Here is a 15,897-nt window from a genome sequence, read left to right on the forward strand (position 1 = left end):
TTTCAAACACAAATATGATTCAAAATTTGAAAAAAAAAAAAATCCACACTGAATTCCAGTTAAAAAAAAAAACTGATGTGTTGATGTGATTTGTTGGTTGTCTTATTGCATCACTTGAGAAGCTGAGTGAGGAGAGTCTCTGGGTTTGTGATGGTCCTGGATTCAGACTAGGATCCAGAATTTCAGTGATTTCCTGGACTCGTCCATCAGAAGTGTATCTGTACGTGGTGAAAGTGTTGAACTTGTAGAAACATTCACTGAGCTCAGCAGGGATGTTCATGTCTCTGGGTTCTTAGCCTTTGAGATCTAGAGACACCTGGGAAGATCTTATGGAGTTATGAGATAGAAGGTTAGAGGTGTTTGATGATTGTGAGATCTTTGCAGGAGAACGAAGGTCCAAGTCTTTAGGTTCTTGATGCTTACTGTCTTACTGTATGGTTGGCAGACTTGGACTCTAACCAGTGGCCTATGGTGACGACTGGATGTCTTTGATACCAGGTCCCTATGGAGGATCCTTGGGTCCTGCTGGAATGACTTTGTGTCAAATGAATGGTTACTTAGTGAGACTCAGATGAGGAGGATCAAGGACACTGTGAGGGAACATCAGCTTTGACATTTTGTCCATGTCGTGTGTTCTTCTGGACATGAGCCAGCATGCAGGTGCCTCAATGTTGAGGACCCCAGTACCTGGAGAAGGTCAAGCACACACCTATGTTTCACCTAGTTAAGGCCACGTCTACGTTTCACCTGCTCAAGGACATGCGCACTCTGTCTGGCTGCAGCAATTAGATGGTTACTTTGGACATCCAGGATCCAAAACATGTTTTATGGTGTGGTAGATGCAGCAAGCAACACGTCACCAATACATACTTCCTGACCTGATTTGCTTTGCCTTGGTGATAGAGATCTTCTGGTGCAGCTCTTCTTGTTAATATGAACCTTTAGTCAGTGTAATTTTCATGAAAATAATCTTGGTGGTTGTTATTTTTTCTTGATTGCGTTTATAATAACAGGCACATTTGGAAGGTTTTTGGTTCTGCTGTGGTCCAGTGTACTCAATCTTTACACAGATAGACACCTCCCCTGCCCACGTACACACACCCCCAAATATCAGTGTGAATATCTCATCTAGTTGCTTTTTGATTTCCAATAAAAATGAATGACGATTGGGAGTTAGTGTGCTTCTTTTCCAGAGCAGAAGGTTGCTGGTTCCAGACCACCCATGCCCATTCTCCATGCAATGTGCAGGTGCATCAGGAATGGCATCTAGCGGTAACACGGACAAAATGAACAAGCGCATCCATATCAGATCTACTGTGGTGACCCCAAGTGAAAAAGAACTTACGTCAAACTCTTGCAGATATTATCCCTGCAATGGATGTTGTAAAGTCTATACTTTATTTGTACTTTATATTTATTTTGTCATTGATGAAGTTGTAATTCGTGGGCAGTGGCGGCGCCAAGGGGGGGCTTAAGCCCACCCAATAATGAGCCAAGCTCCCCCCCACCCACCCAATAATTCTGCCACTAATGTGAATAGCGACTGACATATTTGTGGATCTCAACTGCAGTTTTGCGCTGAGAATGTCTCAATATTGCGTAACTGAGCAAAGTGATGAATGTGTGTGTTCAGTGATCCACCAATGCTGAATCACCCTTCACAAACAGAATTTTCAGTTTTGTAAATAAACATTTATTTGTAAAAACCCACACACAAGTTACAAATCAGAAATTTGTGTTTGTGGATCACAAAGCACGTGTACAAATCAAAGGATATTTGTAAATCACCCTCTGTGCATTTGCAAGTATTAATGAGACAAATTTAACTCCATACTCCAAAAATTTAGGTTTCCTAAATATTTATTACGGCCACTCTTAAAACTTCACTTATCTTTATTTATACCTATGTGCAAGTTTACTCCAACTTTTACCCAGCCCCCCCTCAGCTCCCCCAACAAAATTTTCCTGGTGCCGCCACTGTTCGTGGGCCAAGCCACTCTGGCCACCAGCTCGACTCGCCTCTGGCTCTGGTGCACTTCCTGTTACTGTAGTTTTCAACACGACAGTCTTAAGAGTGTGGAACAGAAGCTAGAAATAAATCCAGAGAGTGGAATATAATCAGACTTTGATAGGCTGGAATGAAGAAACTGTTGATCACCGAGAGAACACCGAAGCATTTTTGTTTCCTTGAGTTTCCGCACTCCAGTTTATCGGGCAGGTATGTGTGAAGCTACACACAGTCACACCAGACAGAGCATATAGAGTGCATGTCAAAATAAAAGCACGCATTTATTTTTAAAATCTATGCTTTAGGCTTTGCAGTTTATAGTCACACACTGCAGGCATAGAGGGAAGGTACGTACCCCTTACAATGACTAAATATTTTTAAGTGTGGGCCGGAAGATTTTCGTTGTGGTGAGGAGTTTATTTTGACGTGTGGTGGTTGATGTGGCCCTGTGGTTGGATTCAGGTGTGTCCGCTGCGGTCATGGGTTTGGTTTACTCTGAGGTAAGAAAATACAACTTCTCTGCTTCATTCTGTTTAACAAAAAGGCTCCAGCGTCACAAAGTTTAAAGTCAAGCGTTAATGGAACAACGAGCAAATTCGTCAACAAACGAATCTTAAAAAGCGAAACATTCACCGTTTTGCGTTAAAATATTCCGGATTAATAACGAAAAGGCCGAGTTCAAGTTAACGACACGAAACACTTTTCTAATCATTCATTACTGTATGCGAAAATCCTACCAATATATATATATATATATATATATATATATATATATAAAATTATCATTCTCCATTTAATGAGTTTGGCGCATATATACTGTTATTTTTGTTCCCATATATGAAATAAAAGTAAACATATGTGAAGTACTTGAGTTAAATCGTCCATCCCCGTATCCTGTCTGCTCGACAGGTTGGTTAAATTAGGTACACAATTAAAAACAAATCAACAAATTATAATTAAAAAATGATTTGCTGAGCCGTTTACAAAAAGGTATAATATGGATATCTTGATAAATTAATTAATTTTAATGAAATGTGATTCTGCTGTGTTGTAGCAAATTTTCGTATGTGATTTTTATTTCCTATTTTTTGCAGTTGGGAACTAAATGGATTGCATTTATGCAGTCAGTTTAAACATAATACTATTATTAATAATAATAACAACAGGAAAAAAATCTGAAGGTTTAAGATGCCAAATAAATCTTTAGTCAGCAGACTGTTTAAGGTGGAGCAGAAAGACCTTCAGTCTGTTTTCTGTCTCATGTGGAAAAGATTTACCCTAAAATCAAAACCACATGAATAAAAAAATCCAAATATGAACAGATCAAACTGTTGGTGTGCAGTGAATTTCTGTTCATAAAACTAAAAACCCAGGGGGATGTAAACACAAACTAAAAGCTGGTTTTGTCCAATAGTTAATGGGTGAACCTGATGTAAAATGTTCAGTCTGATTGCTTATTTGTAAAGCTGTAATACGGGTTTAAATTGAGACATGATAGAAACGGCTACACCGTGACATCGCTCATCCAGGTTACCACACTTGAACTTATCGAAAGCTGATGTTGCCACATGAGTTGCTGAAAACAGGAAGTTTAACGTGCATCTGTTGGATAACCGGATGCAGCTGGCGTTAAGGTAAAAATTGCTCTCACTGCTCAGCTTGAACCGCCTCCATTTTCACCAAATATATCATCCTCATGCTACACTTATGAGAATTAAATGTCACTCGTATAAAAAAATTCTACAAACACACAGAGTTTACCAGTAAATAAATTACTAAAGAGTTTTTAAGGCTTTCTGTTTGTCTAAAAAAAAATTTATATCTTTGATCAGAGCAGAAAATAACTGTTTTTTGGGGAAAAAAATCTTTGAAGATTGAACGCCATTAAAATCATCATAATTATTTTTTGAATTATTTATTGAATGTCAAATTTATTATTATGTTGTTGTTATTTATTTATTTTATTAGCAGGTGGAACTGTTGGCATATAGGCTAAGGCTAGCACAGCCTGATGTGGAACTGTTGGCCTAGCTTAGTTCAACTTCACAGGCAGAACTGTTGGCCTAGCTTAGTACAACTTCACAGGCAGAACTGTTGGCCTAGCTTAGTACAACTTCACAGGCAGAACTGTTGGCCTAGCTTAGTACAACTTCACAGGCAGAACTGTTGGCCTAGCTTAGTACAACTTCACAGGCAGAACTGTTGGCCTAGCTTAGTACAACTTCACAGGCAGAACTGTTGGCCTAGCTTAGTACAACTTCACAGGCAGAACTGTTGGCCTAGCTTAGTACAACTTCACAGGCAGAACTGTTGGCCTAGCTTAGTTCAACTTCACAGGCAGAACTGTTGGCCTAGCTTAGTTCAACTTCACAGGCAGAACTGTTGGCCTAGCTTAGTACAACTTCACAGGCAGAACTGTTGGCCTAGCTTAGCACAGACCGATAGCAGATGGAACTGTTGGCCTAGCTTAGCACAGACCGATAGCAGATGGAACTGTTGGCCTAGCTTAGCACAGACCGATAGCAGATGGAACTGTTGGCTTAGCTTAGCACATTCCGATAGCAGGTAGATCTGTTGGCTTAGCTTAGAACAGACTAATAGCAGGTGGAACTGTTATTCTCGCTTAGCATAGACTGATAGCAGGTGGAACTGTTGGCCTAGCTTAGCACAGACCGATAGCAGATGGAACTGTTGGCCTAGCTTAGCACAGACCGATAGCAGATGGAACTGTTGGCCTAGCTTAGCACAGACCGATAGCAAGTGGATCTGTTGGCTTAGTTTAGCACATTCCGATAGCAGGTAGATCTGTTGGCTTAGCTTAGAACAGACTAATAGCAGGTGGAACTGTTATTCTCGCTTAGCATAGACTGATAGCAGGTGGAACTGTTGACCTAGCTTGACATAGACTGATCGCAGGTGGAACTGTTGTCCTAGCTTGGCATAGACTGATAACAGGCGGAACTGTTGGCCTAGCTCGGCATAGACTGATGGCAGGAGGAACTGTTAGCCTAGCTCAGCATAGACTGATAGCAGGCGGAACTGTTGTCCTAGCTCGGCATAGACTGATAGCAGGTGGAACTGTTGTCCTAGCTTACCATAGAGTGATAGCAGGCGGAACTATTGGCTTAGTTCGGCATAGACTGATAGCAGGCGGAACTGTTGGCCTAGCTTAGCATAGACTGATAGCAGGCAGAACTGTTGGCCTAGCTTAGCATAGACTGATAGCAGGCAGAACTGTTGGCCTAGCTTAGCAGTCTTTCTCCTTCACCCTCCAGCCGGCCTGTCAGTCAGCGTACAACGATGACGTCTATCAGCTGTATCACATCCTGAAAGAGAATCCTACAAAGCTGAACGCACTGGACCCAGGTACGGGTGACACACCCCTCATTGCTGCCTGTCGCCGCGGTAACCTGAAGGTGGTGGAGTATCTGTTGAAGCACCGCGCGGATGTCAGCATAACCAACAAGGTTTGTTTCATTGTTCATGTTCATTAAGTGGTGCCACAAAGGTCTGTAACTTCAGTTGTGACTTTTGCACAGGTTTAATGTCAGCTTTGATCTGACTGGACAGTTTGACAGTGGGCGGGACTTTTGTGCCCAGACAGGTGTCAACATTAAATCCACAGGCTGCCCCCTACAGGACAGTACATGTTTTAGCGTTTCACCTTGGTCAAGTGGAGTCTGGACACATGCACCAGTGTTGCACGTTTCCGTATTCGCCACCTCACAGAACCGCCTTCTGGCTGTATTCTGTTAAAGTTTCAAACAGAAGTAGCTGTCTAGCCATTATTAGCATGTAAAGCTATGTTTAGCACATGGACACGTTTCTATCGAAAAGACTCTAACATATCTGAATGTGTCCACTTCCTGTACGCACATCATTCTTTGAAATGCACAAAGTATCTCTCAACACCAGTTCTGATACTGTATTGTCTGTCTGTCTCTCTGTTTATCTGAGTCTCTGTGTTTCTGCCTCTTTCTGTCTCTGTTTCTGTCTCTTTGTCTCTGTTTGTGTCTGTGTTTCTGTCTCTTTGTCTCTGTTTCTGTTTCTGTCTCTTTGTGTCTGTTTCTGTCTCTTTGTGTCTGTTTCTGTCTCTTTGTGTCTGTTTCTGCCTCTTTCTGTCTCTTTGTCTCTGTCTCTGTTTCTGTCTCTTTGTGTCTCTGTTTCTGTCTCTTTGTCTCTGTGTCTCTTAGTGTCTGTGTTTCTGCCTCTTTCTGTCTCTTTCTTTCTGTTTCTATCTCTTTGTGTCTGTAATACTGATTTTCTGTCTCTCTGTCTCAGTAACTTTCTGTCTGTGTCATTCTGTGTTTCTCTCTATTGTTGTCTCTCTGTCTGTCCATCAGAAGCAGAGGTCGTGTCTCCACTATGTGTCCAGGAGGAGGTTGTCCCTCTTGGACTACCTGCTGATCTCCATCCTGATGCCCATCTTGCTGCTGGGATACTTCCTGATGGTACAGGACCTGAACCTTCACCACATTCCACCAATGAAACAAACTGAAATCTGCTCTGCCCGAAGCCTTAAATGTTGCTCTTTTGGTAAAATCCACCTAAATTTAAAATATGTATATCCTGGAGGTCTGTGGGTGTGGTTGTTGTCCTTGTGAAATGGTCTCCAGTTGTGTTCAGTCCTTCTGCGGTCCACAGTGTCTCTGCAGTTTATTTAATTTGGGGAGCAGCCGTCCTCCCAGCCCATGTTCTGACAGAAGGTCCAGGCTTCTTGTTTTGGAGTGAGGTTACCTGATACAGGCGGAATATCTGACTGGCTTCCGAGCCCTTGTTTATTTTTGAAGACCCTGGACCAGGATGAAGTAGTGGTTCTTGGTGGGATCCTGATCCTGGTCAGGATGCCTTTGATGTTCACCTGGGTTCGTCCAGCTGGGAGGAGATCCTGGTATCCATCCATCCATCCATCCATCCATTTTCTTCCGCTTTATCCGGAGTCAGGTCACGGGGGCAGCAGCTCAAGCAAAGCCGCCCAGACCTCCCGATCCACACACACCTCCCCCAGCTCCTCCGGAGGAACCCCAAGGCGTTCCCAAGCCAACCGAAAGATGTAGTCCCTCCAGCGCGTCCTGGGTCTTCCCCGGGGCCTCCTCCTAATGGGACATGCCCGGAACACCTCTCCAGCGAGGCGTCCAGGGGGCATCTGGAAAAGATGCCAGAGCCACCTCAACTGACTCCTTTTGACGTGGAGGAGCAGCGGCTCGACTCCGAGCTCCTCCTGAGTGACCAAGCTCCTCACCCTATCTCTAAGGGAGCGCCCAGCCATCCTGCGGAGGAAACTCATCTTGGCCGCTTGTACTCGCGATCTCGTTCTTTTGGTCATGAGCCAAATCTCATGACCATAGATGAGGATCGAAACGTTGATTGATCGGTAAATTGAGAGCTTTGCCCCCCTACTCAGCTCTCTCTTCACCACGACGGTCCAATACAGCGACCGCATCACTGCAGATGCTGCACCGATCCGTCTATCGATCTCACGCTCCATCCATCCCTCACTTGTGAACAAGACCCTGAGATACTTAAACTCCTCCACTTGAGGCAAGGACACTCCACCGACCTGAAGAGGGCAAAGCACCTTTTTCCGGTCAAGAACCATGGCCTCGGATTTGGAGGTGCTGATTTTCATCCCGGACGCTTCACACTTGGCTGCAAACCGCCCCAGTGCACGCTGAAGGTCCTGATTTGACGACGCCAACAGAACCACATCATCCACAAACAGCAGAGATGAGATTCTGTGGTTCCCAAACCAGACCCCCTCTACACCCTGGCTGCGCCTAGAAATTCTGTCCATAAAAATAATGAACAGAACCGGTGACAAAGGGCAGCGCTGGCGGAGGCCAACGTGCACTGGAAACAGGTTTGACTTACTACCGGCAATGCGAACCAAGCTCCTGCTGCGGAGCTTGGTTCGCATTGGTTCGCTACTTCCCCTCTAGCTGCCACCTTATCGTGGTGGGGGAGTTTGCGTACCCGGATGATCTAGCTATGTTGCCGGGGGCTTTATGCCCCTTGTAGGGTCTCCCAAGGCAAACAGGTCCTAGGTGACGGGTCAGACTAAGGGCAGTTCAGAACCTCCATGACCAGTAAAAAATCAAGGACCGAGACGTCGCCCGGTATGGCGGAGCCGGGGCCCCACCCTGGAGCCAGGCCTGGGGTTGGGGCTGGCGTGCTAGCGCCTGGTGATCGGGCCTTAGCCCACGGGGCCCGGCCGGGCTCAGCCCAAAAGAGCGACGTGGGCCCGCCCTCCTGTGGGTTCACCACCTGCAGAGGGGCCATGGGGGACGGGTGCAGAGAGGATTGGGTGGCGGTCGAGGGCGGGTGGCCCGGCGGCCCGGTCCATGCTCACAGCCCTGGCTGTTGGGACGAGATCCTGGTATAGACACGTAATATGCTGTCCCAGCTGAAACCTACTTGAGATCCTCCAGGTGGATGTGGACCAGAACAGAACCTGTTCTACCTAAAAGGACCTGGTATCCATTCCTTTAATCAGCTGAAATCCATGGAGCTGGAAATTAAGAAGTCTGAGGTGGGTCTTACACGGTGCAACTTTCATTTGCAACTGTTGCGAAACTCACCTTTTATCAAACTGGTGTCATGCAACAGCCAGTCAAAATGCTGATATTGTGTCACATGACATCAAACTGTGGTTGATGAAATGTTATTTCACAGCTCATGAAAATGATCATGAAGAACAAACAAGGGAAAAAAGTTCATTAATGCAAGTAAAGATTTGATGGGAATCAGCTGTTTCAAAAACACAAACTGCAGTTCCATACTAATGTCACAAGGTGGCAACAAAAAGCTGATTGATTGATTGGTTTTCCTTGAATCAGAGGTACTATATTATTTTCACAGCACTCGTTGGTCTGTTTTTTGCTTTTTAGTTTTCCTCAAGTGTATTAAAAATCAGTATCGCACAAATAGTTCTCTTCTTGTTTATTGTCCCGGACAACTGTTTGTTTGTTACCAGAAGAACTGATACATGTCCAGTGAGAAAATGCTAGAAAATAAGACACAAAGCTGCCACACCGCCTCTTTTTCCTGTTTGTGTTGTAGTTGCAGAAGCAGAGGAACTGTGTTAACCTGATGAATGCCGTGCTGAGCACCGACGTGAATGTTGACGCCATTGACTATGTGAGTAAGCAAACTTTTCACTGTGACCGTGTCCACGTGTCATAACATGTCTGACTGTAACCATAATCTAGACAAGCCACGCCCACTCATTAAAAACAATAATTTGTTCCATTTGTAACAGCACAGCAACCTGAATTAGATGTTGTAAAACATGTGTAAGTTTCCCAGTTCAAACCCCACCCTTGCCACATTTCTCCATTTAATGTGGAGTTGCGTCAGGAATAGGGCATCCGGCGTAAAATGTGCCAGATCAACATGCATATACACCTCGGATCTGCTGTGGCCAGGGGTGCCGAAAAGGGGAGAATAAGGAGGAGGATTCTCAGGGCCCAGGATTCACAGGTGCCCAGAGAGGCCGCTAATACAATTATGATACTGACTTCTTATGTGGGGCGTGACCCAATAAGATTTATTTTCATGGGGCCCAAAATCCCTGGTGGTGCCACTGGCTGTGGCGACCCCGAGTGAAAACAAGGGAGCAGCCGAAAGGACTTACGAGGTCTATTAGAAAAGTATCTGACCTTATTATTTTTTTTCAAAAACCATATGGATTTGAATCACGTGTGATTGCGTCAGACAAGCTTGAACCCTCGTGTGCATGCGTGAGTTTTTCCATGCCTGTCGGTTGCGTCATTCGCCTGTGAGCAGGCTTGGAGTGAGGAGTGGTCCAGCCCCCTCAGCGGATTTTCATTATCAGGAAATGGCGGAATGATTTGGGCTTTTTTTCCATCAGAATGTTTTCAGAAACTGTTAGAGACTGGCACCTGGAAACCATTCGAAAAATTTATCTGGCTTTCGGTGAAAATTTTACGGGCTTCACAGAGAATAAGGACTGTTACTACAGCTTTAAGGACGGCTTTAAGGACTCTCGGCGCGCCGCGCTCCGTGCCGCCATCGAGAGCCACAAACCACCGGATCATTTCTAAACAGATGGCTCTGTGGAGCCGGACCGTCGTGTGCACTTTCTCTGGTTATCACAAGAGCTGGACATCAACCATTTTCCGGCAGATTTCACTTTTAACAAGAGATTTTGTCATGGAAAGCCGAGCGGAGGCTTTGCGCGTCATGACCGATTTGCTGATGGAGCGAGACAAAGGAACACCTCCATTTTGGTCTCACAGGATGGCTTTGAGATGGCGTTCAGACAGCTGTTGGTGGTTTTTCCATCGAGTGATTATCCGAGAAATTGTAGATGTGCCTGGACATGCCAGAACATTTCCCGTGAGGCTTCATCACAGCGTTGCTTTGCGCCACGTGGCACCGCCGCTCCTCTTTCCATGACAAAAACTCCTTTAACAGTGGAATGTGCCGTTCATTTCCAAACTGGACGCTGTGTTTTATCCGGGACGTCGTCTGACTAGCACAGGAATTGTGAAAAGACGTGGACATCAGCACTTTTTTGGCACATTGAGACAGACGTGCGGAGGAATTCCGCGCAGAGCCATCCGTTTAGAAATGATCCGGAGCGCGGCGCGCCGAGCGTCCTTAAAGCCGTCCTTAAACAGTCCTAGTAACAGTCCTTATTCTCTGTGAAGCCCGTAAAATTTTCACCGAAAGCCAGATACATTTTTCGAATGGTTTCCAGCTGCCAGTCTCTAACAGTTTCTGAAAAAATTTTGATGGAAAAAAAAAAAGCCCAAATCATTCCGCCATTTCCTGACAATGAAAATCCGCTGAGGGGGTGGACCACTCCTCACTCAAAGCCTGCTCACAGGCGAATGATGCAACCGACAGGCGTGGAAAAATTCACGCATGCGCACGAGGGTTCAAGCTTGTCTGACGCAATCACACGTGATTCAAATCCATATGGTTTTTGAAAAAAAATAATAAGGTCGGATACTTTTCTAATAGACCTCGTACACTCAACAAAAATATAAATGCAACACTTTTGGTTTTGCTCCCATTTTGTATGAGATGAACTCAAAGATCTAAAACTTTTCCACATACACAATATCACCATTTCCCTAAAATATTGTTCACAAACCAGTCTAAATCTGTGATAGTGAGCACTTCTCCTTTGCTGAGATAATCCATCCTACCTCACAGGTGTGCCATATCAAGATGCTGATTAGACACCATGATTAGTGCACAGGTGTGCCTTAGACTGCCCACAATAAAAGGCCACTCTGAAAGGTGCAGTTTTATCACACAGCACAATGCCACAGATGTCGCAAGATTTGAGGGAGCGTGCAATTGGCATGCTGACAGCAGGAATATCAACCAGAGCTGTTGCTCGTGTATTGAATGTTCATTTCTCTACCATAAGCCGTCTCCAAAGGCGTTTCAGAGAATTTGGCAGTACATCCAACCAGCCTCACAACTGCAGACCACGTGTAACCACACCAGCCCAGGACCTCCACATCCAGCATGTTCACCTCCAAGATCATCTGAGACCAGCCACTCGGACAGCTGCTGAAACAATCGGTTTGCATAACCAAAGAATTTCTGCACAAACTGTCAGAAACCGTCTCAGGGAAGCTCATCTGCATGCTCGTCGTCCTCATCGGGGTCTCGACCTGACTCCAGTTCGTCGTCGTAACCAACTTGAGTGGGCAAATGCTCACATTCGCTGGCGTTTGGCACGTTGGAGAGGTGTTCTCTTCACGGATGAATCCCGGTTCACACTGTCCAGGGCAGATGGCAGACAGCGTGTGAGCAGTTTTCTGATGTCAATGTTGTGGATCGAGTGGCCCATGGTGGCGGTGAGGTTATGGTATGGGCAGGCGTCTGTTATGGATGAAGAACACAGGTGCATTTTATTGATGGCATTTTGAATGCACAGAGATACCGTGACGAGATCCTGAGGCCCATTGTTGTGCCATACATCCAAGAACATCACCTCATGTTGCAGCAGGATAATACACGGCCCCATGTTGCAAGGATCTGTACACAATTCTTGGAAGCTGAAAATGTCCCAGTTCTTGCATGGCCGGCATACTCACCGGACATGTCACCCATTGAGCATGTTTGGGATGCTCTGGACCGGCGTATACGACAGCGTGTACCAGTTTCTGCCAATATCCAGCAACTTCGCACAGCCATTGAAGAGGAGTGGACCAACATTCCACAGGCCACAATTGACAACCTGATCAACTCTATGCGAAGGAGATGTGTTGCACTGCATGAGGCAAATGGTGGTCACACCAGATACTGACTGGTATCCCCCCCCCAATAAAACAAAACTGCACCTTTCAGAGTGGCCTTTTATTGTGGACAGTCTAAGGCACACCTGTGCACTAATCATGGTGTCTAATCAGCATCTTGATATGGCACACCTGTGAGGTGGGATGGATTATCTCAGCAAAGGAGAAGTGCTCACTGTCACAGATTTAGACTGGTTTGTGAACAATATTTGAGGGAAATGGTGATATTGTGTATGTGGAAAAAGTTTTAGATCTTTGAGTTCATCTCATACAAAATGGGAGCAAAACCAAAAGTGTTACGTTTATATTTTTGTTGAGTGTATATTGTAAAATATGCTCTAAATGTGGGGAAAGGGGATTGTTTTCTGATGGGATAAATTCAGAGAGGATGTTTTACATCTTCAACAAGGATGTCAACAAATCATGATCCAAGTTATTAATGCAGAACCGGAACCCGTGACAAAGGGCAGCCCTGGCGGAGGCCAACGTGCACTGGAAAGAGGTTTGACTTACTACCGGCAATGCGAACCAAGCTCCTGCTGCGGTCGTACAGGGACCGGATAGCCCTTAACAAAGGACCCCAGACCCTGTACTCCCGGAGCACCCCCCACAGGGTGCCCCGAGGGACACGGTCGAACGCCTTCTCCAGATCCACAAAGCACATGTGGACTGGTTGGGTGAACTCCCATGAACCCTTGAGCACCCAATGGAGGGTGTAGAGCTGGTCCAGTGTGCCGCGACCAGGACGAAAACCCACACTGCTCCTCCTGAATCCGAGGTTCAATATCGGTCGAATTCTCCTCTTCAGTACTCTGGAATAAACCTTACGGGGGAGGCTGAGGAGTGTGATCCCCCTATAGTTGGAACACACCCTCTGGTCCCCCTTCTTAAACAGAGGGACCACCACCCCGGTCTGCCAATCCAGAGGCACTGTCCCCGACCGCCATGTGATTTTGCAGAGGCATGTTAACCAAGACAGTCCCACAACATCCAGAGACTTAAGGTACTCAGGACGGATTTCATACACTCCAGGAGCCTTGCCACCAATCAGCTTTCTGACCACCTCGGATAATAGCCTATCCTAACGGGATAATAACATGTCCTAAGAGACTATTGATATGTCTTCAAAGGATAATAGCATATCCTAACGGGATAATAACATGTCCTAAGAGACTATTGATATGTCTTCAAAGGATAATAGCATATCCTAACGGGATAATAACATGTCCTAAGAGACTATTGATATGTCTTCAAAGGATAATAGCATATCCTAACGGGATAATAACATGTCCTAAGAGACTATTGATATGTCTTCAAAGGATAATAGCATATCCTAACGGGATAATAACATGTCCTAAGAGACTATTGATATGTCTTCAAAGGATAATAGCATATCCTAACGGGATAATAACATGTCCTAAGAGACTATTGATATGTCTTCAAAGGATAATAGCATATCCTAACGGGATAATAACATGTCCTAAGAGACTATTGATATGTCTTCAAAGGATAATAGCATATCCTAACGGGATAATAACATGTCCTAAGAGACTATTGATATGTCTTCAAAGGATAATAGCATATCCTAACGGGATAATAACATGTCCTAAGAGACTATTGATATGTCTTCAAAGGATAATAGCATATCCTAACGGGATAATAACATGTCCTAACAGATTATTGATGTCTTCAAAGGATAATAGCATATCCTAACGGGATAATAACATGTCCTAACAGATTATTGATGTCTTCAAAGGATAATAGCATATCCTAACGGGATAATAACATGTCTTAACAGATTATTGATGTCTTCAAAGGATAATAGCATATCCTAACGGGATAATAACATGTCTTAACAGATTATTGATGTCTTTAAAGGGTAATAACATATCCTAATGGGATAATAACATGTCTTAACAGATTATTGATGTCTTTAAAGGATAATAATATATCCTAACAGGGTAATAAGATGTCTTAACAGATGTGTCTTTAAATGGTCATGACAAAGCCAAACAGCATAATAACATGTCCCAACGCGGCAGTATGCCGGTGTGTCTTGCTGTGGTAATAGCGTATCGCGGCAGTATGTCGGCGTGTCTTGCTGTGGTAATAGCATGTTATGGTGGTATGCTGGCATGTGTTGTTGCGGTAATAGCGTGTCACGGCAGTATGGTGTTGTGTCTGGGTAATAATTTATTTTGTGTTTGGGGCAGAAAGGAAACACGGCTCTTCATTACGTCTGTCAGAGGAAAAATCACCGCCTGGTCCTTCTGCTGCTGGAGAAAAAAGCAAAGACAGATATAAAGAATAATGTACGTAAACAACATCTGAGTGTCCTGATCAACGCCTGGACACTTGAACCTTGTTAGTTTTGTTTTGCTTTCATTTTCAGGATGGAGAGACACCACTGGACATCGCCAACAGACTAAAAGTCAAGAACATCATCTTCATGCTAAAAAAGACAGAGTGAGGACGATGTGGATTTGGTGCTAGTCTGTGCATGAAGCAAAGCTCGTCTAGGCCAGCAGTCGCCCGATTCATGTCTTTGTACTAATTTAGACTAAAACTGTAATGAAATTGGAGCTGGACTGTAAAAACTGTTTACTGATTGTTATATGCTCTTTATGTATTTAATAAGTTTATGCAGAACTGAAAAGCCAGTGGCATCAGTTTCTTCTACTTCTGGGTGTGTCCATTAAGGGGCGCTACAGCACATCATTCTCACCCTGTCCTCTGCATCTCAAGCACCGCCTCCTGTTTTTGTTGTTTTTTTTTTGTTAGTCACCTCCTCTAAGCCACACAAAGCTGTAAAATTTACAGTGACATCAATTTATACATTTTTGTTTTATTTTTTAACACATACACGGTGCCAACTTGTTTGTTTATTGGATAGTGAAATAATTTTTTTTTCTGCAGCAACTTCAAGTTGAACAAATTTTTAATAAAACTCTACATCCCAACATGAATGAGGTCACTCGTGCACATGGAAGTGGTTAGGTTACAGAAGCGACCGTGTGATCAGCTGGTTATTAGTTCTATCGCCAACCAGAGGCACTACACTAGGTGGTGGCGGGTCACAACATTTTAGCATGAAACTGTGGCTAATTACAGCACTAAGCTATGGTCATTTGACATGTTAGCATGAACACATTGACATATTAGCAACAGTAGCTTGACTACATGTCCATGCTTATATTACACCAACATGGTAATTACCTCCGCCAACAAATTTAGAGGTTGTTTTCACCCCCATTTGTTTGTGAACAGCCTATAACCCACAACTGTTCATATATCATTATGAATTTTTTATTTTTTACAAAAGATTCATATCCTGCTAGGCAAGAACTGATTGTTTTCAAGGTCAAAGGTTAAAGTCAGGAAAAATGTGGGAAAATGGTAAAAATATCTATCTTTTAACATTGAACAAATTTTCAAAAATTCATAACTCTTGGCAAAAAAGATCAAGTATCTTTAATATTTGACATTATGTAGGCTGGTATCCTTTATCGACTGACATTTGATCCAGATTACATTAGATTTTGTGACCATTTAAATTTAACATTGAAAACCCTATTTAATGTATAGTGTTCATTATATCTTAATCAAACG

General features: G+C 44.1%; 1 protein-coding gene across 1 annotated transcript; it reads left to right on the forward strand.

Annotated features, from left to right (window-relative positions):
• The first annotated feature begins 2,422 nt into the window (after positions 1-2,422).
• On the forward strand, positions 2,423-15,897 carry ankrd22 (ankyrin repeat domain 22). Its single transcript, XM_034194597.1, has 6 exons — positions 2,423-2,508; positions 5,284-5,475; positions 6,352-6,459; positions 9,068-9,145; positions 14,502-14,600; positions 14,681-15,897. The coding sequence occupies exons 1-6, from the start codon at positions 2,488-2,490 to the stop codon at positions 14,756-14,758; spliced, it is 576 nt and encodes a 191-aa protein (XP_034050488.1). The 5' UTR covers positions 2,423-2,487; the 3' UTR covers positions 14,759-15,897.

Source organism: Thalassophryne amazonica, chromosome 18, assembly GCF_902500255.1.
Source record: "Thalassophryne amazonica chromosome 18, fThaAma1.1, whole genome shotgun sequence".
NCBI lineage: Eukaryota > Metazoa > Chordata > Actinopteri > Batrachoidiformes > Batrachoididae > Thalassophryne > Thalassophryne amazonica.

What these genes read in the sequence shown, in the direction of transcription:
- ankrd22 (XM_034194597.1), top strand. Translation starts at nt 2,488, where the DNA reads ATGGGTTTGGTTTACTCTGAG. An exon ending in TGGGTTTGGTTTACTCTGAG is followed by an intron (nt 2,509 to 5,283) that starts GTAAGAAAATAC and finishes TTCACCCTCCAG; the next exon opens with CCGGCCTGTCAGTCAGCGTA. An exon ending in ATGTCAGCATAACCAACAAG is followed by an intron (nt 5,476 to 6,351) that starts GTTTGTTTCATT and finishes TCTGTCCATCAG; the next exon opens with AAGCAGAGGTCGTGTCTCCA.